This window comes from Fukomys damarensis, unplaced genomic scaffold (assembly GCF_012274545.1).
Source record: "Fukomys damarensis isolate Sample0158 unplaced genomic scaffold, DMR_v1.0_HiC HiC_scaffold_39, whole genome shotgun sequence".
NCBI lineage: Eukaryota > Metazoa > Chordata > Mammalia > Rodentia > Bathyergidae > Fukomys > Fukomys damarensis.
The window spans coordinates 27,895,011-27,922,716 of NW_022900951.1; the positions used below are offsets into that span (position 1 = coordinate 27,895,011).

The window sequence follows — 27,706 nt, forward strand, 5'->3', positions numbered from 1 at the left end:
GAAGGAGAGAGGGAGAGAAGGAGAGAGGGAGCGACACAAAGTGGAAGGAACCATGCAGATCTATGGGGAAAGAGTATTGCAGCCAGGCAGAGGGGACCTATAATGCAAAGGGTTCAGGGAAGAGATCAATGATGGAGCAGTGATCCAGAAATGAAGTATAAAGAAGCAAGGTGAGAGAGTTGATAGTGGGCCGTGGCCAGGTATTACATCCTTCACAATTCATGTACAAGATTTGGATTTTCCTTTAAAATACACGGGAATCTACTGGAAATTTTGATCAGAATTCAATCTCTTCTGCATTATCAAATGAGGACCTCTTATTATGCTGACAATAAAACTAAAGGAACCCAAAGGTAGGTTTATATTTCAAAGTTTGACAGTGTTGCCTCTGCAATTCAGGAAAGAAGAGTGGGGCAACATCTTAAAGCTGGCAATAAAGTCATGAGTTACGATGAAAGAACACTGCATATATACAAAAGACAGAAAATGGAAAATGTTCAAAGACTGAGCACTGGAGCTTTAGGAGTCCCCGCCACCATGGGAGACCGAAAAGAAACACAGAAAGGTATGAGGGAAAATAGGTGAATTCCAATCAACCTCCTTCTCATGTTTCAGTCCATATTTTAGAAATTTTAATACATATCAAGCATTTATTATTTTATGTTTAATGTATAAATGAGAAAATATTAAATATAGTGAATATTTCCTTAAGGCTTTTCTCATTTATCATTTTTGGTGTTCATAATTTTTTCCTTGCAGCTTAGATCTTCCAACCTCACCCTGGTGTGGCAGTATATGTCTGCTATCCCAGCACTTGGAGGCTGAGACAGGAGGATCACAGATGGGAGCCGAAGCTGGGTGATGTAGCAATTTGACCAGACCCTGTCTCAAAATTGAAAAAAAATAAATAAAAGAAAGAAAAGAACAAAGACTGGAGATGTAGCTCAGTGAGAATGGCCCAAACAAAACCACTTTCTTCTCTGGTCATTTTATAGCTTAGAAAAACCACCTTGCTATCTTTTCAATGAGAGTCTCATGTCAGTAAATTCAGTTTTTTTGTTCGTCAGAAAAGGTCTTTATATGAATGTTGTTCTTGAGATTCTAGGAGTATGCAATTTTGTGTTTATAGACTTTGCTTTCATTTTTTTGAAGGTATTATTCTACCGCCATCTGGCTTTCATCATTGTTCCAAATCTGCTGTCATTGTAAGTGTTATTACTTCCTAAAATAACCTGTCATTTCAGCTGTAATGAAAACTCTTCATTTTTTTGGAAATCATCGTGGTCTTATTGATATATTTATTGTCTTATTTAAGATTGGTTCAATTTCCCAAATCAAATACTGGTATTTTTACTAATTTTGAAAAAAGCTTAAATGATTATCACTTTAAAAATTGGCTTTTCTTCACTGTGGTTAGGATTTATCTATTCTCTTTACATGGTGACATCAACTCTTTAAGGTTCAATATTTAGACAGAGGTTTTGTTTTCATTTGTGTATTATATCTAGCTTTCATAGATGGTCTTGAAAACTTTTTCATAGCCATTAGACACTTCAGGTTAAGTATCAGATAAGATGATGTGCTCTTTAAGGCACGTGTGGAGAGAGAAACTGCATCTTACATTTCGAGCTCTTCTATGTGTTTAAAACTTTTAGAAACTTTTCTTTTATCCAGAAATTACCTGCATTTGAAATGAGAAGTGTGGACTCAGTATGTCATCTTTTTGGAAGTTGATTCTAACTCTTTAACAAATAACCGTTAAGCTTACTATACTATTTAAAAAATCAGTACAAAAATTACCAGAGAAATGGCAACAATTACAATCATGAAAAAATTTAGAAAAACACAGAATCTTAACATATCTAATTTCTTTCTTAACCCTTGTGATATGTTAATTATAAAATTGAAGTTGAGAGGAAAATTGTAGAAGCAGTTACATCCTTGTTCAAAATTTTGCTTAGCAACCATTATTAGTCTTTTATATTCACAACTCCATTTACTAAAGAACATTCTGTCTCTAAATAAGAAAATTAGTTATGTTCCCAAATTGTCCAAGGGTGTTGTATTAGCAGCTGACAATCTTTGTTTTATTTCAAGGCAAAGAAAAATATCTATGTGGCAATTATGCAAAGAAAATGTTTTTCCCATATTTTATTCTCAAAAGGAAATGCTTACATTATGTGATAGGAGAAAAATTGCAAAAAAAAAAAAGTGCACTGGTGTACTGAATCTAGGTTTAAACATTATTTTAACACAAGGAGTGGCAAACAGCTGTGTGATTACTTTCCTTGTACATCTCTTTAATTTTAAGAGAATTATAAGAAACTGAAACACAATGTCACTGTGATGTTTTTCTTGAATTTTTTTTTCTCAGAAACACTAGTTCTTGACACCGTTCAAACATGAATTCCATCATCAATCTGGAAGGAAATTTCTCTATTCTGTCACAACTGTGCATATGTGAATGTTTGCTAATTTTCTCATATAATTCCCCCATGTATTAAGTATACTGAAAATATATAGGATAAGAAACAGTTGCTTAATCCAGTGTTTCCTCCATTTGTTAGAGTATCAGATTGTATTCCTTTCTTTTGAATAACTCCCACCTTACTTTGGGAATCACTGGGTTCAGGCATGATGTCTTGCACCCCTTAGTTTTGTCTTTGGATACACTTCAGTGACGAAGGTCATTAGTATTCTTAAAGTACATGCACTTAAGAGATTTTGCAGACAAAAATTATATAAATTTGAAAATACTTTTCACATTTAGGATGGATACGTTCACAGTATAAAACTATTTTCATTCTACTAATTATTCACTCAGGAGCTAATTTAAGTAACACTCCCTATGACATTTAAAGTAATACATGACAAACATTAAATTACCAGTGACTTTTCAGGAATGTGTATATTTTTGAAATGCATGGTTAATATTTTTGAAATATCCTATTACAATTCATCTGATCTAGTAAAAGCCATCCTTGGTAATATATTTTTATAACCCTTCCAGTATTCACTCTTTATTATGGCAGTATTGTTTTAGTAGCTGTTTTCCCTCATTATTTCCATTTCCAGAAGTGACTGTAATAAAATTCATTGTTCTGATCAGCAGCCTTAAAATCCATTTAAAATGTATTCAGTATAAATATTTTTGTAATCTAAAATACTTATATCACTGCCCATATTACATGACAAGTTTCTACTAAATATTTATTGTCCCTAAGTGCAAAGCTGGCGGAGTTCTAGGTCCTACTCAAAAATCTAAGTGAAAATATTGTATCAAAAACAATTATATGCATAGTCCCTGAAATAGAAATGTAGCTAGTGTGTTTAAATATAGCAGCAATGATTTTATGCCCCTATGGCATCAAAATACTAAAAGAGGAGATAGTTTGAGCAATGAGTGAAAGCAGTGGCTAGACAATGTAGAAACTCATAGGCTTTCTGTGAAAGGGTAATAGGCAGCAAGGGCTTGATGCAAATTCACTTCTACCCTATAAAGAAGCCATCTGCTATCACCAGAATGAGTACAGTATAGTTGGAAGGGAATGGAAGCTAGCATTAGAGATGCATCAGCATCATGAGACATTATTTTGTATATTAAAGTTTCTGTTATGCAGATACTGAGGAATATTCTGATGGAACATGTATTTTGCAGGTAAAGTGAACAGAATTTGAAATCAATTATGTTAATAAGAAATAAGAAGAATCATGGATGATATCTGAGTTCTTTTTCTAAATAAAAGTGCAACTTAGCAACATCTAGGGATGCTAGTAGGCACCAATTAATTTAGTCTACAGTTAGGAAAAAGGGGGGTGGATCACTTACTCTTGCTTGGCTGTTCTACGGCTGAGACTACGATTAGGCATTCCAGACATGAAACATACAGTTGTGGGCTGTAAAATGCTAAACATTAGCATCATCTATTTCATGTTTGTGGTCATAGGGTATCCAGGACAATTGGAAAACAGACAATTTATTTTCCTTCTAAGGTGAAAGCTATATGTTTTGTTCTCCCTTTCAGGGACAGGTCAGGGTTTACATGCTATTCTGAAAGTTTATTATCAGTTTTGCTTTCTAGAATAGGACAGTTGGCAAACATTTACATGAAATACATTGTGCACTAGACTAAGGTTTGTTGGTACCATCCAGAACCAGTCTCATATTTATTATAACCTTCTTTGTGTTGGGTCAGCTAAAAATACCTCTCCAGTTTCATAGTACACTGTATTTTCCTTTGTGGCCCTTATCAGCGTTTAAGTAGTTTTCATTTTATTTTTAACATGTTCTTTTTAAATGTATAAAAATCTTATATACCTTTTTATAGCTTTTTCCTTTCTTCTGCTTTTACCTTCCTTTTTCCACAAGTATATTTGTTTTGTTTTGTTTTAGACAGGTTCTCACTGTATAGTTGAGACTGACCTGGAACTCACTATGTATCCCAGGCTGGTCTCGAACTCAAAGTGATCCTCCTGCCTCAGCCTCCTGAGTTCTGGGATTATAGGCGTGGGCCACCACACCTGGCATCCACAAGTGTATTGTTTAGCAATTCTTTTAGCAATAGTAAATTGTTTGTTTTACTTTATATAATACTAATTGTATGTCTGTATATATTTTGTCTTTTTTCTTGAATCATAGTTTACCCGGTATTTGGAAAATTTGTCAAACAGTTCGAAGATCTTCCTATATTTATTGTATTCTAATATTTATTGTTTATGAAAAGTCTGCCATGGACATTTTCACCTATATGCATTCTGTCTTTTGTCTTTGGCAACTTTCGTGATACCTTCCTGGTCATTTCATATCTGAGTTTTATTCAGAGTTAGTGAGCTATGGACTCACTTTTATATTTTCCACACTGATAAGAGTTTTAGTCAATGTGAGGACTCATTTAAATTAACATTTATTCATTTTTATGAAATGTCAGCCACATATTGTAACGCTTTTCTCCCAAGCTTTCCATTTTTGCAATCTGGAACTGTTTTCTTTGAGCTTTATATTGTATTCTCCATAGCCTCTACCACTTTCAGCAAAGTGAAACTTTCCCCCGTATTTTTCAATTAAGGCATTCTGTTGTTCTATTATCAATCCACTTTTTAATAAGTTGTTTGAATCTTTTTACTAATCAAAATTTTTCTTTCTGGATTTTCTGTTTTTTCACCTCTTTCCATAACTTTTCAAAATGGCCTGCACTAATTGTAAAATTTACATTCTGTTCTTTTATTTTTGAGCAATAAAATCCTTATTATAAAGTTCTTTTTTGATTATCTTCTCCTCTCTAATTTCCTTAGGTGTACGTTTACCTTTTTGTACTATGTTGCTTATAGAAAGATAATTTCTCACATCCATTGTAAATGTATTCTGTGAGCTTACTTTGTTCAGGAATTCCACATGAGCCTTGGTTATGTGAATTTTTTCACTGGGTAATTTTGTGATTGGATTTGCTTGGGCTGAGATTAATTGACAAATACACGCAATTTTCTGAAAATATTCTGGGAATCTAGACAAATGCTGCCTGTTGAGGGATTATGGCACCCACTTAATATTTACACTGAACAAAATATATTGACGATCTGCTGTAATACCACTTGAAACAAATAGTGCACACTGAGCCTAATCCCCACAATGGCAATGGCTTATAAACATATTATATTTCTAGAATCTCTTTTTCCATGTTAACACATAATGTGGCAGGAGTTTTTACAAATATTACCTTATTTCATTGTATTAAACATCCATCTTCCCTTTGTAGAAATGGGAAAAATGAGGCTCAGATAGTTTTACCCATGATCATAGTGCTAGCAGAACAATTCACATTGAAGATTAATCATCCCAGGAAATATTACACTTTCTAGGCCACACTACTACTTTTCTTTGTAAGGGGGATTAAACGCCAGTCCATGCGCTTGTCAGGCAAGCACTGGAACCACTGAGCTAAATCTCTGGACCTCACCCTACTATTATAATATATCCTGTAGAAAAATGTGTTATGTTCATTTTGTAGTCAGTGCTTGATCTTGAGCAGCCTTGTCTCTAAACCAACAGGAAATAAATCTAAAAACAATTGTTCTTTTACTAAGTAGGACAGGAGTTTCCACATGGTGAATATCTAGAGACAAATTTGACCTGCTCTCTCCCAGTCTGTTGTCCCTTTATTGCCTCCTAGCCCCAAGGAGTGCCACTGGTATTCTGCACTGGTTTGTACTTCTGCCTGGGTTCTTTCATATAAGGTCTGTAATTGCCTCACAGTCCTTAGACATAAAGTACCAAGCCTTTTGTGAACTTTACCTTGTCATGTATTACTCTGCTATGGACATAACTCCCTAAGTGCATTAAATTTACAGTGCTTGTATCATTCATGTGCCTTTATCTCTAAAAGAATAAAAATTAACTCCTCATTTTGAACTTATTTCTCAAATGCTAGAATATTGCAGTACTGCCTACTATATTGAATTGTTATTGTCAGCGTCTGAATGACTCACTACAAATCTAGAGCTTATATCTAGAGAGAACAGAAAGGAACATTTAAGAGAAATAATGGTGAGTGAAATAGAAATGCAGAAATAGAATGCGGGGGGAACATAAGGAATTTTGAAGCTATGAAAATCTCTGCTGCATCCGGTGCATGGTAGGATTGTTGCAATTACAACTTTGCATGAAGCTCTTCACTTGTGACTATCTCAAAAGACTCGATGGTGTAAAAATTGGATGGAGGGCTGTAATTAGTGGCCATGGTGAAATCAATTTTTACAATAGAGTAGTAATTAAAGGAATATAATATTTCCATTTGTATCTATGGATCTATCATTGTAGCTACTTATCTACCTATATTCTATCATCCTTCATTTGTCATTGAAATCCAATGCCAAATAATATTAAATTTATTATAATTTATACCTATTGTGATTGCTTCTATCATAAACAAACAAGAGTAAATAAAAAAGTCCTCCACCTTCTGAATTTTGGAACTTTCTTATATAAATAATGTTTTATAAGACAAATATATCTTAGAATTTTACTATAATTTGTATTTTTAAAGTTTTATGCCGGTTCACTTATCTTCCTTTATTTCACCAGTCATTGTTATGTTGTACAGATGTTTGTAGAGTACCTACTCTGTTTAGGGCCATACAGCATTTTAAATTCTGGGGCCTGTGTCTGCTGAACTTTAAAGCACTTGTGATTTAACACAGCAAGATTGTAACAAATTTTAATCCTGCACAGTGTGTATGTGAAGACAGAAGGAAAATTGAAATGGAGAAATGATTAAGTATCAGATAATTCATAGCAAGAGACTTCCCTGTGAATGGACTATTAACACAAAGAAAGCTATTTTACTAGAATTTTCTTTGTGGTTGTCTTAATCTTTCAACTCATCTGCACATATAGAACACTTACTACTGTAAGCTTTAGTGATTTATGACATTATATTTATAGAATCCATCATGAAGGGTAATCGGCTGAAATGCTCAGTCAGCTAGAATTAGACATAAAATTTCATGCAGTTTCAATGTTTCTTATTTCCTCCAATTGCTAAAAATATTCAGGTTCTATTAAACTTAAGCGGTATTGGGTTTCATAGAAAAAAGTATACTCATGACTTGAAAAGACACTATATATGCAGTATATTTTCCCTATGTTTACAGTTGTGCTCAGTCTTAGAAATAATTAAAAATACATCATAGTAAATGGACTCAACAGTATCAAAGGAGAAATTTCCAGGAAATTTCACTTACGGGCATTACCACATGCAACTCTCATTGACAGGGCAAAATTGTTCAATATCTGCTTGTGCCCTCTGATTCAACCTAACATAATTCTGAAGCCTTATTTTCCAGACTTTTACATCCTGGTTGAGTGAGGAACACTTTCTTGAGTAATTACAGATGGTGTTCATTCATCTTCACCTTCCAAAAACTTGGAAAAGAAACAAAAACTGTATCTGTTAGGAAATCTCTGTGATATACCCTATTACAAACAAAGAACTAAGACCCAGCTTACAACTTTGCATTGCCCTTTTAAAGAGAGAATCACAAACTTTCCATCCATTTGTTCAAAAGAAGAACAGGCACTTCTTTTCCTTTTGGCTTGTAACATTGATGTTTGACAATGTTCAATCTGCAGTCAATGACCAACCATTCTGCTAGACATCCAGTTCTTTTGATCAGCACTGTGATCCACTAAGTTGTTAAACCAGGTATGAAGACTAAGTTACTATTGTTGAAGTCAAAGAGTTAAGTCCTTATGCAGGTTGATATAAGATGATACTTCACAAAATATTTATTTACCAGGTATACAGGAAGAAAGTAAAATTAGCATGGGATGATCTCAGGAATGCAATACATATTTCTGGATTAGACACTGAAGTAAAGTAAATGTATGATAAATTGACAAATTCACATTGCCAATGTCATGAAAAATGATGTAGCAAAAAATTAAGATGTATTTTTCATTTTTGAGAAGGGAGATTTTCCTATTAGCTGTTAGTTTTTTGCATCCTTAATCTGAAAAAAATTAAGCACTAGTGTTACAGGAGCCCATTGCCAGGGAAACTACTCACTTTCCGAATGCACATTAGAAGTCTAAATTGCACCCAGATTTGTTGTGTTGTTAGTAGGCCTCTGCTAAGAGAGTAGTAGTTGCAAACACATACGTGGGTTTGCCAGTAACAACTCACAATTTGTGCAAAGTTGAGTCTTCGAAACTGAGCAAATTTGCTCTCAATTTCCCGCCAGCGCTTGCTGAGCTGGATCTGAGTTGGCTCCACTGCCATTGCAGCCCCATCCTCAGACAAGCCCTCAGCTTGCCTACGTACTGCATTCAGCTCGTCTTTCTTCTTCTGTAATTCACGATCAATTTCCTATTGAGCAAAACCAATACAGGGCCCAGGGCAGTTAGCTAGCCACATCAACCAATCTGCAAGCAGCAAATACTTCTCTCAGAAATTTCATAGGCTGTTGTTCCTTTTTTGTCATCTTTCAAAATTTATAAATACGGTCACTGTCATCCTCACTCAGAGATCCAAATATTATTCCAGGTGTAATTTGAATGCTTAGCTTTTGATATTCTAGCTAAGAAAATATTAAATTGATCTAACATTTTTTTTAATTCATCTAGTGCTTTGAGGGTTGATCCAAATTGGAATGATTACTTGTTCTTTATTAGGGATCAACTATTTCGAATATATTTTAGAGGGCCAGTGAGTAAGTTTTTAGGAACTCAACAGAGAATGAAGCAAAATAAAACATGCAAAATAATAACAGAAAAAGACATTGTCAGACAATAGGCAAATAAATCTTTAGAGATTTGACACTGAAGTGCGAAGATGCTCTGGTGAAATGAATGCGCTAACATGAGAAAGAAGTCATCCATATACCGATAAGTCATTAGTTCATCTGGAACAAAGATACACAAAGTCAATTACAATTTTACCAGAAAACATACAACATTGCTTAATTCATTGTACATTGTCAAAAAGTAAAACATTTTATTCGTTCAACATAATGTCAATTGGATAACATTCAATACAATACATTCACCAAAACAAAACACAATACAAGGATAAGCATCAAATCAAAGAGAACGCAAAGAGAGGAAACAAAAATATCACTTTTTAAAATATGATCTTTACAGGTTAAGTAATTAAACAAGTAAAAAAATCTAGTATTGACATTCTAAAACAACATTACCTTTATTTTCCTTTCATCTCTGGGTTCAGGTAGGCTGGCTAATTTTTTTTCAATGTCATCCAAGCATTTCAGGAGATCATCAGCCTGCCTCTTGTACTGATACCATTGATGAGAAATTTCTAGAGCCTTTTTTCTTCTTTGAGACCTCAAATCCTGTTCATGGTGCAGATATTATTAAAATATCAATATATACAGTACACTGTTGGGTGTAGTTATTTATAAAGTAATTCGATTCCCTCATCTTTTTGTACACCTTAGGATTAGAATCACACTTAATGATGAAAGATTAAATTATGTATTTATGTGATAAACCTATGTATACAATCTAAGAAACCTTAAAAACACACTTATGCTATTTTCCTTTGGTGTGTACAAACTTTTTTAGAAATCTTTTCATATTAAATTGATTTTTAATGAGCAATCTAAATTGTTGTGCAATCTATATAAAATATTTTAATAACTAGATAGTTGCAAAAACATCTCACTTCTAAAATAAACTATGAAATGGTCAGCCCTTAGGTCAGTAACACGATTGTAAGTTCATGTAACCAAGCAAAGTACATTCATGGTTTTAGAAATGCCTGTAAAAATGTTTTACAGGGTATTAATATTGTGATTAAAATATAAAGTCATTTTAGTTATTCTACAAATTTTTCGAAGCTATATGTGTAAAATATGACTACTCTTCTTATAGCTGTAGTTGTACATGAAAATGACAATTTAAATACTAGACGAATTCTTTTTTCTTTCAAGGCATGCATAGTCATTTTTTCATTATTATTAGAACCATGTTCTAAATGTAAACAGATTAACTCTATAAAGTGTATGGGTTTCAACCAACCTAATAAGATAATGAAGAAACTGATTTCAGAAATAAACAAAGTGGGGATCAATTATCTTGCTCCTACAATCATACTCAGATGTCTTCCCTGGTCGATGGAATTAGTCTAAATGACATTTTCTATCTCCTGGAAACATAAGAACTCTAAACACAACTTTAATTTCTTTGAAAAGGTAGTAATTAGGGTATTATGTACAGATTCAACTTGAGCAAAATAAAATGCCTATCAAAGGAATAGCTGAAAAAATATTCACAATGAAAAGTTTTGACCTTCTTTGCAATATTTCATAAGGACTAGAACTGGGATATCTTGGCAGGTGAATTTAGTTTCTGGATCTGGTGGCATAAACTGGCTTAGCAGGTACAGTTGGTTTTCATTAGTCACTTACAGCATATATTTGCAAGAATGATCAAGATTTCATTCTCCATTTTGCTTAAAATTGAGGATATAAATTGACCTTGGTTCACATTTTGTAATGCATTTCTAAACCTCCTGTAGAGGTACTGAATGCCTGAGATGAGTCCAATAGAATGCTGCTTTTCACAAAGGTATCAAGGTACAGGCACAAGAATGTGAGCTGCATTGTGCCTTATCCATGATACAACTCACATCTTTGCCAAAATAAAAGGCTTGATGGTAATAAATTTTAAATTCATTTTTCTAAGCACAATGCTATATGTAAAAGTATTAGAAATATTGTATAGATTCATTTAGTTGTACGCCAAGCCATTACATACCCCTCTTCCCTAGGATACATATCATCATATGAGCAGTGTAGATGCTTCTGAAAGTTTAGTCACAGTCAGAAGGTTACAACTTACTGAGCTTTCTGGTTTTCTGAGCACATTTTGGTTTACTTTTCACTCCCCTCAAATAATAGGCCTTTTCTATTTACTATATTTATCAGCAGTTACCTTCAGAACACCTGCTTGCCAATTAGACTTTCCTTGTGGATTCCTTACAGGCACAATATTGTATAATTATATTCTCCACAGTGTTTATTTGGTTTACTATAGAAAAAAGGTTTTATCCTCCTACTTGCATAGAGAAAGCAGATTCCATCCACCTACAGGATGGATCTATCTACCCAAATACATAGCTCTAAAAGAGTGATTTACAATGAAACCTTGGCAATTAACGATACTAGAAAATTAGCCATGCGTGTTGAGTGAATATTGCAAAACATGTACAAAGAAAGGTTATTTCACAGAACTTCACACGTCCACTTCTCTGCAAGAACTTCCTAGATATTTTTATAGAAAAATCAATAGCTTATTCTGTTCTTCCTGTACAATCCAGGTAAGTCATGTGGGTACTTGAAACCATACACTACTGCTTAGTATTAAAACAGTTCTTCAAAGAAATTACAAATATTTTTGAGGATTCCTATATAAGTGAAGGTAGACTCTTCAAGATGTGTAGTTAGTTGCAAAGAGTGACTCTTACTGGTACAATAAAGTTTATTTTTTAAAAAATGAGGTAAACCCAGGCCTGAATAGACAAGTACAGTTACCAAAAATCAGACCTACTATAAATAAAACTGATTAAGCAAAGCAGGGATAATGGAGAACATATAATTGGTTATTCTGAATGTTTGTAGAGGTTTTTAAACACAAATGCAAAAGTAGCTTATAAAATATATTAGAAAATTAAATGCATGAGCACTAGTATGAACGATGCATTTTGGTATCTTTCAATATTGTTCGGAAAATATGTCTGAACTAAAATAAACGCAAATTTTAAGCAACATGACTTTCCATTTTAGAAAACAAAAGCGCTAATTAAAACACATATTGAACAGAAAAATGTGAATTTCTGGTGATTGAGACTCTTAAGCAGATTGTATTTATGCACAATATATTTCACCCTACATAAGAGAAAAAAACCCACAGGCATGGTATATTATAATTTTAGCTCTAATACCTTGAGAGCATTATGTTTTGTCTGTAACAGCTGCTGTTTTATCTTTATTTCCTCTCGCTTTCTCTCATCTGTGATTCTTTGTTGTAAGTTGTCTCCTCTTTGCAACAATTCTTTTACAGTACCCTCATTGTCTTCACTCTGATTAAAAACAACAAGTACAGTCCTCATTTTGGTTTTAAAAAGCTGTATATTGTTAACAGAGATAATAAAACATGCTATTTAAACACACACAAAAATCCAATTTAAAACTTTCAGGGAATATTATTATTAAAATACTCTCCTCATAGCTTTACTTTTGTATTTTAGCTTTTAAAAGAAGCAAGTTTTTTCCCATTAAATCTATCTATCTATCTATCTATCTATCTATCTATCTATCTATCTATCTATATACACACACACAAACATATATATATCAGTGGCATGTCGGAAGTTTTATGAGTAAAGTACTTTTCATCAGATATGATTTTTGTGAAAACATTCTTTTGAATTTGACTTTTAGTATAGTTCTAAAAATTTAAAATGTTTGGAAAAGTAAATTAATCTTGTCATTAACATTAAGTGATCTATATAGAAATATGTACATATGTATAACAACACATTTTAAAATATTAACATACTACATGAAAACATGTTGTCTAAATGTACAGTACTTTTTATATAATAGCCTCTGTTTTATATCTGAAGCCTAAATATTCAAACGTAGGACATAGTATATTGATAAAAATCAATGTGTTCAATTCCAGTCAAATGTTGCAAATAATGAAATTTTAAAATATCATATATTTGTTAATTTTACATAGGGACTACCAAGCCAGCATTTAAAAAATTGATAAAAAGATTAAATTTTTATGCTACAAGAACAATATTTTGATTTTATTAGAAATAAAATGACTTGAGTAAGTGGTAGTCTAACCTGTTTGGATATGTGACCATGTGATTTTTCATCTCTAACTTGAAATATGAAAATGTTTGATTAAGGAAGCTCACTGTGCCATAGTACCCAGCATATGTCAATGAACTAAGGGTAACAAATGACACTTTTCAAAAACACATGTATGTGTGTATTATTTTAATGGAACTTATATTAACACCTAAGCATGCATGAATTCTAATACACAACTGAAGATCTATCCATTTTGTTTAAGAGAAATGAAATTACATTTTTTGAGATTTGTCAATTATTAATCTAGCGAAATGTATAATAAAATACAGACATGTAGTCTATAAAATAACTTAATTATATTAATATGCCTTGTAAAATTCTGTAGCATTTTGTAGAACTATAAACAAAAATAAAATACGAAAAACTCATTTCACTGATTTCCCCACAACCAGGTAAGGGCTCTAGGGCAGGGTTTGTGGTCAGTCCAAGAGGTAAACAGCACTTTTCCACCTCAGCGCCCTCTGCTTTCTTCTTTGACATGAAGTGAAGGCAGTTGGAACTCAGCATTTTGGAAAGCCTCTTCTTGTCTGTCTTTCCACGAGCTGAGTTAGCAAAGCCACCACATTCCTGTAAAGGAGACTCCTGATTGAGGAAGCTCCAGGAAGTCAGGACTGGTACCTCGGGGAAGTAAGAGTAGTGGGTGGAACTATTTCTCCTATCGTTTCACACGCCTACTGTTTAAATTTTATATATGGCCTTCTCATGTCCTTTGCAAGAACTGCCTTAGAAATCTGTCATGATATAACTCTGAAACTCTCTAGAATGATACATGTAAAGGTTAAGAAGGCCAGAGAAGTGATGGCAGTAGAAGTGCGGAAAATAAATTGTGAAAAGGCGGGTGGAGGGAAGGAAAACAGTCAGTGAATAGGGATGTGATGCAGCAATATTCAAGTCAGAATAAAATGTAAGACAAACTTTTTGAAATTAGCCAAGATTGAAAGAGAATGTTCAGAGTTTATGAATAGCCCACATGGTTTTCTTTACTCCCATCAGATAAGCAGCTTGAATTTATACATATTTTAGACATATGCTATTTAATCAACTTTTGGTAAAACCATTTGGTGGGAAATTTTAGTAAACAATGTTTATATTGTGTGAAATTGTCCCTCTGACCAAAAACATGACTGACGCAAAACATCAGCTATCTACGATCAATGAATTTATTAAGTTTCTAGTTTATTTTTCAACTGGCATTTATTATATTCCTCCACCCGGAATTCAAAAATGGCACAGTTTAGAGCAAAATTGAACTATTTATTAAAATTTCCAAATACTCCCATAGGACAATACCATAGTAATTTGGCATTCATAATAAAAGGTCAACATGAATACTTTGATTCTATAAAAATCATTAGAATCATACAATGCGCCATGTGTACTCTGAAAGTTCAGCTGGAGACTTGAGTTATCTAATTTCTTTCCAAATATTTATTCATTTTCACTCCTACTTCATTCACACTCTTATCACAACCAATTTACCATATCTTTATTGAAGTCTTCCTCTTTCAGATTCACCCCCTGCTGAATTTCAGCCTCCAGTGGTTCAAGCAATTTTTGTATATCTGAGTTAAACTGCTCCAATTCCTTCAAAGGAATGGAGGCCTAAAAAAAAAGATAGTGCTAATTTAAATCAAAATTACTTTTTTATTAGAAACATAAACCAAAAGAAATACATTTATGCAACCTCCTGTTGCTAAACTAATGACATGCATTATGTTTCCATATTATATTTTATGAACATTTTGAAATACAACTGAGAAAGTACCTGAGGATGTAAATAAGGAAAAAACGTTTAACATCACCAGAGCTGAACATACATGCAAGATAATGCAATTTATCATTCTGTGCTATCTAAGTCACTTTACATACATTTGATTGGACTAATTTTTAATATTCAAAAGTTGAATGTGATCTTACTTTAAATATTTTAATTTAAATATCATTTGAGTATATGTCTTATCAGAAGTTACCTCATTCATCTCAAAAAACAGTAACCAGAAATGGAAATGTAGAATTGCCACCTTAGTCTTAAAAATAATACATGCTAATCTACTCAGCTATTTTAAATGATGTTTTTACCATGGGAAAATTGACAGGCCTGCTCTCCTAATGAAATAAATACTATTAACTTGACTCAGAAATGTGTTCTTAGGTGGCACCAATAAATTCACATGAACAAACCCAGAATATTTCACATAAAGTAGCCAAATATTTTTTCCCAAACTTATAAAAATCAGTCTCTAATTTTGAAATTGATATTGACCACAGTATGAAATACTTTTAAAAATCTCTTGACTTTCTAAATGAAATAGTTCAAAAGGAGTGATGAATAAAAAGACACTGAACATCAAATATTCCCCTAAATGGGCAGTATTTAATTATTAAATTTCTGTTAGCTTTTATAAACCTAAACTTTATATGCAGTTTTATAACTCTCAGTATCTTATGCCCAGGATGATTATAGCCATCATCTTCGGTCCTTACATATTCTTTCCAAGTCAAATTCCAAGTCAGACTTTTACCCTGACTTTATTAGATGAAAACTCTGGAGAAAAATAAGAATAAGTGTTCAAGGCCAAACCAAATATGGTATCTATAGGTAGTCTGTAACAGATACAGAGGTAGATAATTTAAGGCTATCTTGGGGACATGATTTGCACATGAAATGTGAATAAACACGTATTTTTGAGGCACCTCTACACCTCCCAGAAAAATAATCTATGGTGGTTATCTATCTAAACTGTAACTTATTATATAGCAGTAGTTTTTAAACATAGTGATCAGATGTTATTTGAAAAATCACAATAGTTTCTTAAACCACTGAGGTACTGGTTAATACATTTAAAAGACATTACAATCTCACTATGATTAGAATAATTCTATAGTACAATATAATATACTATTTAAAGGATCGCAAAAGTAAAATGATTTTAGGTTTTTTAAAAAATAATAACTATACAATACTAATTTAATGATATGTTATTGAACGGTTGTTCACATTTGCTAATGCTTAATAAGCGAAGCTACAGTTTTACATGCTTTCGTGAATATACAACGTGAAAGTTCAAAATAAGTTATTGAAAACTTGGATATTAAAATCACATGACTCTTCAGGTCCTGAGTTTGATCCCCGGTACCAAAAAGAAAAACGAAAACAAAACAAAACAAAACAAACACAAAGCATGACTTTATCTGCAGTCTGGTTTACTCGTTTTGTTCTCCTCACTTCTCTAGCTCATCTCTCCATATACTCAAATAGAGTCGTTTCCAAAGCTCACAACTTGGGTGTGTCCGTCCCTTTCTAAATGTTTCTTCCATAATGAAATATACTTCTTTCCATAGAGTTCACTAAAATTTTGTCTCTCAAATTATTATCTTTATCTGTGACCTCCCTTTTGATTTCCAAACTCTACTGTCCAATGGTTGGCCAATTTCTTACTTCAATATGTTTAGAATTATGCTCATTGTCATTTGCCAAAAATACTTGTGACAATAACTTCCCTAGTTCTGCTGGTATTTTTCGGTTTTCCATGTTTAAAACATAGAAGAGGCGACAGAAATATCCAGTGAATGTTTAAATTTCTAAAAATACAGTAAGTGACATATGACCATTAATCCCCCTCAAAATACCACTTGTTTGCCTTCTTTGCCCTGAACTCACGTACCTCATTGTTTTTGTCACTTTATGAAGCAGTTCTGGAAGTCCTCTTTCATGAGTGATTTGGTAGGTATAATAAAAAATGGTGAATGTTTCTGCCAAGTACCATCCAAAAGAAAGGCAAGCTCATAAATCATCACAAAACATTACAGTGTATCCTTTGGCACTGTATTCAACAGATCTGGCACTGTGTCACTTCTGGATCTTCCCCATGGTCAAAATGACCATAAAAGATAAATGTTTTGAATGGATTCAAGACATCAAGGCAGCCATGACAACACAATTGAAGTCATGAAAGAGCACTCCTGCAATTGCTTGAGAAATTGGTAAGAACACCGGGGTTAATGTGTTTGGAGCCAGGGGGGATATTTTACATTAATGCCAATGTGTCTTACTGTCATAATTTTATTTTGAAAAGTTTAAATATTCACCATATTTTCAATCAAATCTCATAAGTTATGTCATTCTTGGACATCTTTTTCTATTACCATGTAAATACTGAATAAATGTTAATTTGCTGTGACCCACTTGTTTTGTAATTTCAAGTCATACCATCTTTCTGAATCCTCACATGGGGCAGACAATAACCTCCTGACAAATGTACATCATTTTCCTTCTTCCAAATCAGTTCCAGCCTGTATACATTGATCAGATTCTTATGTTTCCCAGGACTGTTTTCATTTTGTAATCTTTTTACTCAAGATCCTTATACATCTACTAAATACAAAGAGAATAAAGTAAAAACTCAAACATGAGAGTCAAGGTTTTTTCTAATCTTGTCCCAAGGACTTTCCCACACTTTATAAGTGTTCTTAATGCAGGCTTTTCTTGTAGGCCATGTTGTGATCTTTTGTTATTCTCCCCTAAGTCCACTAGAATACCTTTTACCTTTTGGTAAAATAACACCAACTCCTGAAGGAGAAAACATGGATTGGACCTTGGCTGCATCATTTATTAATTAAATTATTTATTCTCTGAGTCTGTTTTTTTATTGGTAATATAGCAATAAGAATATCTACCTCATAAGGCTGCTGTGAGGATCAACTATGTTAGTATGGTGTCTATTATGTAAGAAGTACACAATGAATGTTGGCTATTATTATAATTTACTCTCAAAATTCTGCATGTCCATCTGACACAAAGAAGTGCTCAATCTGGTATCTTATTGTTTACTCTCAAATTTATACCCATGCAATGGCTCAGTTCTATATCTCCCACCTTTGTTAACATGGGTTTTGAAGGGTAACTGCTTTTATTTCACTAAGGTACCTGACAAAGTCATGAGATACTAATGGTGAACATGGAGCAATTCAGGCTGCAGTTTTATTATTTTGAGCACCAAAACTATTAATTAATATGCAATAAAGTAGAAGTTGTTCTCAGGGAAGTTATCAAATACTGCATGTATGTTTCCCTATGCTGAATTTTCATGAGGAATTTTGGGGAGAAAAAAAGTATGAAAAATTCAAAGTTAATGTCATGACTTTTCACAGACAGACACCTATTGAGATGAGCTGTTTGTCTGTTTTTAAGTACAGTTATCCCAGGTACATGATATGTGCTCATAAATATAATTTCCTGCAAAAATATGTGAATGAATGACTAATAGTGGGATACAGGGATAGGAGAATAAATAGTTCAAGAAATCCTTTAAAGCAAAATAATTTCTGTATAGAAAAGTCAGAAGAATGGGTTGGGTTGGTATTTCCAATGCAGAAAACTTTCAACAGCTGGACAAGGGCTAGGATAATCATCATTATTTTAGTATTTTTAAAAAGGCATATGTGAAAATATTTTAAGTGATATTATTACTAATGAATAACTAGTTATTAAGACAATATAGTGAAAACTTAGTCTTCATTATCAGGATTATAGGGTCTAGATTTCCTGCCCAAATACTATTTTACGTTACATCTTAAAAAGATCTGTATGGGGATTAAGTATTTGAATTATTTTGTGTAGTTCCAAAGTGAATAAGTAGAAATAAAAGGTGGAAATTATTTGGAGCCTGAACTGTAGGTTAATACAAGAGCAACTGATTAGCCGTACAATATTTTTAAGCAGTGACTTTAAAACAGTGAGTTTCTCATTGCTGAAAATGTTTTAGCAGAGCTAGATGATGATGTATTAGGTCATAATTTTAAATTATCACTTTTTGCACATATATATTTGCTGCAATTTTTATCACCTTACAATGTTTTCTCCTCTAGATACTCTAAACAAAGTGCTTAGAGTAATATAGCTCAGTAGAAATATAATACAAATCATATATATAATTAGAGATGATCTAGTTCCCATATTAAAAATAGAAACAGGTGAAATTTTAATAAAATATTTTATTTCATCATTGTGTCCAGAATATTATCATACACACCTATAGTAAATATAAAATTGAGATATTTTACATTCATTTTTTCATGCCAAACTTTTAAGATCCATTCATGTTTTACACTGACAGAACATCTTATTTTGGCATAGTCACATTTCAAATCTTCAGTAGTTGTACGTAGCTCATGGCTACTTCACCAGGTGGTTTAGATCTATAGTAACTATTTTAACCACAACTTCGATTGAACAAATAACTCATTTTTTAGTTTGACTAATGTTTCTGGAATGTCTTACCAATAATTGTCAAAGTGCAGATATTTTATTAAGTAAATTTTAGTGGATTTAGATTAGTCATAGAAAGTTTGTCTTCTTCATTTACTTGCGTTGTGTTTTCTGAAAGGGATTTTTTAGGAAGCCTTCAGGATAAAGGAAAACTGATGAAAATGGATTTGACCTGTACTGTCAGGAATCCCCGCTCCTTTACAAGTAAACTAAATTGTGCTGGACTCTGGTTTATATATGAATATATGTTTCTTACATTCAGGTACATATTCTTTGTCACTCCAAGTAGGTTTTAATCCTCGAATTTGGCAATGTATGTTATACTATTGAGTATTTCCATAGCAAATATTGCGTATTACATCAATTAGTTTTAGAACTACTCAAATATTGCTTTACCAGGGACCTATTTTATCACCAAAATAACCATAACGAGTCAACTCACTTATTTTAACCATAGTATAGGGAGCATCAGATCAGCAATTTGATATCCATGTGATTAATATTTTTGTTTGGACACAATAAGTGGGAAAACACAATGGCTCTCTTTAAGATTTCATTAATTCATCATTAGGTCATTAACATTGTAATATGGAAGATACTTTTCCAGCCAATTAATGTTTTATTTGTCATTATTTGGTGTTCATAGAGTTCTTATGCAGCTTTGTAAATGATGTATAATCAGAAAGCACCTATAATTTGAAATTTTACTCTTGAGCCATTAAAATTTAAAATATAAAATATGTAATGCCTACTTTTTCCATTCAAAGTTATGATAAATTGTCTAGAGTAGTGGACAATGATCGACGATAAATCACATTAATTACTGGATAAATTACTTCTACTGATTTTCAATGAAATATATGGCCAGAGAATTTCTAGAATCACAATCATATCACATGTTCGACAGTACACACAGATATATTTAGAATATATAGAAAAAATCAAACAGAAATTTTAATTTTTGTCCGAGAAAGTATACAACAGGCATAACTTTTGCACAATTTAATTTTTTACTTACCTTTTTATTTCAAGAGCTTTAGCATGACTGTACAGTTATACAAAATACATATAAAGTAGAACATAGAGAAGTTTAATAAACAGATAAATGGACACAAAATAAAGAAGAGACAGAGAAACTGAGAAAGACAACAATTTGTTTTCCTTGATATTTTAATGTTGCTTCAAATTGCTTAACAACTATTAATTGTGCTTTGTTGGAAGGTTTAAGGATTAATGAAATTTAAGGCGTTGCTGAAGTTTTGGCATTAAAGATGACTTATATAACAAGTTTACAAAGGTTAACAGACTGAAGAAAAGCACAATCAATTACAAACTGATTCATTGTAAATTGAGAGCGTTCAAAATTACTCAGATACAATTTAGCCATATTAAAATGTAAGCCTTCCTTTGGTTAAATATTACGTCAGCGTGCATAGATACACTAGATTATAATGACTGTGTTTACACAGGTAGCAAAGTAAACATTTATTGGGACTATGAAATCTCAGTAATCATGATTAAATGACCACTGTATTGGAATTACACTAAAATATAAATTGAAAATAAATAATCCAAGTGCTACAGATTATTTTAAAATTGCTTCAAATCAATCTCTGCTTTCCATTTGTGGTTCTGAAAATTTATCATTACAATATTAGTATAAAAATCATAAAAGAATAATCCATAGAAACAAAATGAATAAAATTTCAAGGACCAGTAACATGCTATAATACAGAAAAGACAGACTACTGACATGCTATAAAGAGTTACTTTAAATCACACTAACAGTAGAGGAAGGAAAACTTAAAAAGATAAATTAGAATACTGAAAAGATACTACATCTATATGAGAACAAAGATTAATAAATGAAAGTAATTTATAGGCATTCATTCTCTTATTTTAAGCTACAAAAAATCTAAGAAATATTTTTATGAATAAATAGACTGAGAATAATGACATTTTACTATGTGTATTCTTTGATATTATGTAAGATATTGGTACATTTAAAGTATTGATGAAAATGTGGCTAATTTGTAAGGTGAATTAGGGGAAATTATCTAATATGTCCCTACTGATGTTTAATTTTCAGATTAATTTCATGGTTACACATTTCAGAATTGAATGAAAAACATACATTACTTGGATAACATATACTGGTAGGTTAAGGATCAGCCCACTGGCTACTTTTTTGTTAAGTATAAGTTGGAATAGTTTGCTATTTCAGGATCATGTGAGTTTAGCCGTGAAAAGGAAAGGGTTTAAAAAATATTTGGAGAAGACGCAGACAATTTAGTATCAAAGCATAAAACTTTGGACAACTTTGTACTATTAACCTCCTCTATATTTAGTTTTCTTTTCTTTTTCTTCTATCTTTCTTTCTCACTTCTACACTCCCTTCCACTTTTTGCCAGGACTTTACTTATTTTAATACACAGAAGTGTACTGAAATCACTGTGTTTGAAGTGAAATTGATCATGTTTACACCAACACATCATAGACCAATCATGCCTATTTATTGACATAAAGAGAAATGATAAACTACACTGTGAATCAGCAAATTGGAGTGGACAAAGGAATGGACTGTGATTTTAAAATTTCTAACCAGGCTATGTAACCATGCTATCTTGCTCAGCTAACTACTTCTCTCATAGATCTCTATACGTATCTGAAGGTCTCTGATCCAAAGAACAATTAGTTTTTACTTTTCTGTCACCAGCCAGAATAATTATTTTCTTTTATAAAGGACCACAATCAGGAATCACCAAATAGCTATAATTTCAAATGGCATGTTAATGAGACCCAGTCAATTTTTCTAAATGGCATTATCAAACTCAATTACACATCTACTTTGAAAACATTTTAGATGAATATAAGAGATTTATTATCAAAGTTTGAATTGAATTAACATTGTTATAGTAATAGCCAATTACAAATGTGAAAAAATATTGTTGGCATAGAAAGTCTGCTGAAAGGTTTCTTTCTTACTTTAATCAAATAACATTAGCGGATATAGCATTATGTAGTTTGGGTATTAATCTCATAGAATTACCTGAGAATATTTGCTTTAAACATTGTATATTGAACACTACCAATTATGACATATTTATAGAACTTTAGTTTTCAATTATGCTTTTAAAATTTCTTTGTGAAAATGTTCATCAAAAAGTGGGTAGTCATACATCAAGCATAATTGCACCAGCAAACAAATGGTGTACTTTTCTGTCCAAAAAAGTATTACATTAGAACATTATTAGAACCGGCAAAGAGGGAAAAGATGAATGTCTATATGTGTTAATAAAAGTGATTAGAGAAATTTAGGTTTAAATTAAATTTTTCAAATTCAGTAAATCTTAATTGAACTTCTAGGTCATAATTTTAATTTGCATCATTTATTTCATACTGATGTTTAGGAGATCCAAACTATCTATCTAAACTATCATTCAATTATCATTCACATATAAATCCAAATTTAAAGTTAGATTATGCCTAACCATTATTTTCTTTTTTGGAAATATTCTACATTATATTGAAAAATTGTCTCTCCCTAGCATGCTTAGCCCCCTATAAACATCCCAAAGTCTCTTATCCACAGGAAGAATATTTTTATGTCTGCTCACTGATTACAGGTCAAACAACTTGACACTTTACAATTATTACAACAATTAAACTATGAATATTTAAATGCATGATGCCAGATTGTCCAAATCTCACTTTAAAGTTGCAACATACACACACAAATACACACGCACACACACACACATAATGTTACATGAATTTTAGTTGAAATTTTCTCAAGGTCATATGGAAATTTAATAACATATTGTACATGTATCCTATAGCACATTTCTTGAAAAGAATTAAAGGCAGAGAGAAAATCAGTTCTCTTTTCTTTTTGTTAGTATCAATTTCAGGGCCAATATTTGAAATTTTACACTACTTTAGACAGGGGAGTTTTGTTATATCTCTAGAAGAAAATAAAACAAATCTAAGCAAATTATGTATATAAATTTTGTGATATTTTGTAACAGAGTAAACTAACTACCTATATTAATAGCACTTTACTAGATGAAGTCTGTTTAAATTCTTTTGAAACTAAGAATTGCACATGACAAATATATCTTAGTGTGCACTTCATTACTGAATTTCATAGAAAAGCTTTCTCACTTACTCAATCTTGAATCCTCAGTCATGTTTTAGTTAATCATCTTATTGGCTCTTATAGGTGGTAACTGAACTCTAACCTACTTTTCAGGTCCTCTAACTCAGAATTTCTTAAAGTGAGGCCTCTGGACCATTAGTATCAGTATCACCTGGAAACTTCTTAGAAACTCAAATGCTCATTCTCTTTCCTAATTTTGAATAAGTCAGAATCTCTGGGTGTAGTGTCCCACAAACTATGTTTCAATGATCTTCCATGTTTAACAGTATTCAGAAGATTGGGAGTCACTGTGGCAGACTTCCACCTTCTTTCCATTCCCATAGCTAACCCATTGTTTGAGGACAGGACTGTCCCTTATTCAAACTCCAGTGACATCCTCCTAGCGGGTTTCCAACTTCTGAGTACTATCCAGTCGAATTCTCCTCATAAGCTCCACTTGATTAATCTTTCAACAGTGCATGAAAACAAAAAAACACCAAGAACTACTCAATAAGCATAAAAGTCTGGGTTTCAGGACCTCTTCACACCATGTCTACCTTTTCGGTCTATTTATTTACAGCAAATTTCATGCTCTGTGCCCTCTATTCCAGAAGCAGACTCACTTGACTCTCCACTAAACTCACTGTACACTTCTGAGCTTTTTTGTAACTTCATCCAGAGGTGCTACCTCTTCTGTAGTTCTGAAGTGGCTGCTGAATTCACTTATCACGCACCACTCTCAACCCAGGATCTATGAACCTATCTTACTCCACTATTGAAAAGTAAGTCCCTTTATATCCATGACACCGTGCCTAGTAATAGACCCCTGCTGTAGCAAATATTATGTTCTGAATACAATATATAGTTCATGAGAGTTCATCTAGATTGCTTCCTTTTCCCAACTCTTCCTTCACTGGTTAAGAGCGCCTTCAATGATCATTTTTCCAAAATTTCTAATTCTGTTCTCTGACTAGGTGTCTGGGAAGACGAAGAGGAGTAGAACTGCTATAGATAACAATACTAAGTAGTATGTTCATTATCCTCTTTCTATTTTACTTCCTACGGTTCTGCCTTCTGGCCCTTGCAGCTTCTTTGCTTGATGGTCTCCCCTTCCCCAGCTGGGTCCTCCAACTCACATTTCCTAAAGCAGAGAGTTTCTACAAGGTGTCTCTCCTCACGGATTCTAACAACTTTATTCAGAGCTACAAAAGGATTCCCGGGTCATTTTTTATAACAATGACCTCACTGAAACTGCAATTTCCATCATTGATTTCACACAGATTAGAAAAGATTAAGTTTTTTTTTTAATCATTGGATACTTTTGAGTAACCTAAATGAAGTAAAAACTGGTAGCTTTTCATGTGTCTTAAGGGCTGTATTTACAGCAGGCAGAACTTCCTTGTACTTAAATTGCTCAGCTTGGTTCTCTTTAAGTATAGTCCTTGTCATTGAAAAATCAAAGACATGTCATGGTTAGTTGTAGCTCATTTCAGCAGAGACCAGAAGGAGAATTCAGCTAATTTTCAATTCTTTTTTCAATCAAATTTTTGTGTCAGTCTTCAAAACCTGGCCAAAGTATGATACGGATAATGATGAAAATAATTATTGGTGTCAATGATTTGCACCGTTTCACATCGGCATAATAATCAGTACATTTCCTAAATGTGGTTTTACATGTCTTACATCAGTTGACCCTTACTACAATCTGGAGGTTAAAATAAAACAGGCATCACTTCCCTTATTTTTGTAGAAGAAAATGAGGCTCTGAGAGCTAAAGGGGAACATTCACATTCACACAGTAAGTGATATGCATAGCTAGTATTCAGAGCAATTTTTTGTGCCTTGAAATTAAGAACTTTTCTTCTCACTACATTTCTTCCCATTGATAGCTAAAATTGTCACTTCAGAAAGCTACATCTGAACAGGGAAGTTCTCAATCAGTCTAAACTGCAGATGTCAGTGCTCATTTCTTTACAGGTTTTAGAATCATTTTTTATGGGCAGTCCCTGTGGTTGACATGGGAGCACCCAACTCTGCTTTCTTCACCAAATAGAGAGTGCAGAATCTGCTACTTAGTTTTCAGGATAATTGCTTGTCTAACTCAACTGCTCTTTACTCTTGACCTTTAAAAGGATATCCCGAACTTAGTCCTTAAACTGACTCTATGATTTACTCATATTGAGACCTAATCTACTTTTATTTGCTTACCACTCTGAATTTTTCCCAGGTTGTTTTCCCCCTCAAAACAAAGCCATAGATTCAACCATAGAAACTCATAGTCTTACCTAATATTATCCCGCACAAATCTCACTTTAAAGGTGCTTTGTTTGAGATCAAAGGCCATCCCTAAAATTTCGAGCATTTCTAGAATTCTGCTACTCCATTAGCAAACACACATAAACCATTAAATATCCAGCATAAGTTTCTGTATCAATAGAAGATCACCAAGCTGTGAAATTCAGAAGCAGCAGGGTCTAACTAAAAAATTTAGCACTGTATTATGGAAGTATAATTTGTACTTCCTGAACTCAATTTGGAAGGAAAATGATAAAAAGGCAGAGCCCTTCCCTATGTACTAACTGCAGGATTTTCCATTGTATATATTCTCTTTTGAATGATTACTTTAAGAGTGGGGCTAGTTTACTTCTTAAAAAACTACTAATCCAAAGTAACTCCCTTTTCTTATAAACAATGAAATAGTCATGCAGAAAAATTATGTTACCCCTATCGCTGACAAATTTGGACCTAGAGTAGGTCAATGTTGTAAATCCACTGCGTTCTCTGCTAAAATAACCTCACCAGCATTTGAACATCCCCATGAAGATTTATTAGTGTTAACCATATTTTATGAATAAAATAAACATTTGTGTTTCTGTCTATAAGCAGATATTTTTAAAGTAAGTATCTTTATATCCTTGTGTCTTCATATACTGTCTAGCTCAATGGAAAGTCAATAAAATTCACTGATGCACTGAATAAATAAGCTAAGTGTCAGATATATGGTATCTTTGTGTGTTTTTTATTCATTCTCATGGTAAAGCATGGTTATTACCTCTTGAGAGCATCCACATGGAATCACTCTTGCATCTAGTTATCTTTACTAATTCAGAGAAAATGCTATGCTTTGAAAAGTAAAACTATTAATATGTAATTGAAAATATTGATTTGCAGTATCTTATGCCTTGCTTTGGAAGGGAAAATAAAAACATTGAATTGAGTGGTTCATTTCATTACTGATTTCTAGTATTCACACAGAATATAAAACAAAAACTAAAAAAAAAAAATGTTTTGTCCCAAAACTCACCTTGGCTCAAAATGCATTTCTATGGCAGAGGATGAAGTATTCTCATTTTTTAAATACAGTATCTGTGAGTCACAGTCTTGGAACATAGTTATTGGAAAATAATACTCTCTTGTAAATATTTTACAGCTTAATAATTTTTAAAATTCTCTCTCTCTCTCTCTATCTATATATACATGATGGAAAGAATATAAAACATAGGTAGGAATTATTGGCATTTTTAGGTGACTGAAATAAAAGTCCTTTGCTTATTTTAGTACTATCAACATTGGTGAAAACTCTGTTTTTTGTTTTGATTTGTTTTGTTTTGTTTTTGGTACCGGTATTGAACTCAGGTCCTTGCGCTTGCAAGGCAGGCCACCCAACCGCTGAGCTATATCCCTGGCTCCACATTGGTGATCACTCTAGAATTAAAAGCAATGGATTTAAGTAGCACAGTAAGTTCTTAAAGAATAACTGTACACAAAAATAAGATTTTATAGCCTGTTAGACTTTTGTGCAGGTGCATATATATATGCTTTGGGAATTTGAGTTTTAAAGATAATTTTTTCTGTGTTTTGTTTGTTTTGTGTGTGTGTGTGTGCGTGTGCGTGAGAGAGAG

General features: G+C 32.7%; 1 protein-coding gene across 6 annotated transcripts in view; it reads right to left on the reverse strand.

Moving 5' to 3' along the window:
* Positions 1–27,706, reverse strand: part of Dmd (dystrophin) — a 2,130,457-nt gene that overhangs the window by 1,178,264 nt on the left and 924,487 nt on the right. For all 6 annotated transcript variants that reach the window (XM_033760401.1, XM_033760400.1, XM_033760399.1 and 3 more), the window contains exons 38-41: positions 14,878–15,000; positions 12,456–12,593; positions 9,691–9,843; positions 8,679–8,861 (exon numbers count right to left, since the gene is read on the reverse strand). In XM_033760401.1, coding sequence (XP_033616292.1) covers positions 8,679–8,861; positions 9,691–9,843; positions 12,456–12,593; positions 14,878–15,000 — 597 coding nt within the window. The remainder of the gene's footprint in view (positions 1–8,678; positions 8,862–9,690; positions 9,844–12,455; positions 12,594–14,877; positions 15,001–27,706) is intronic.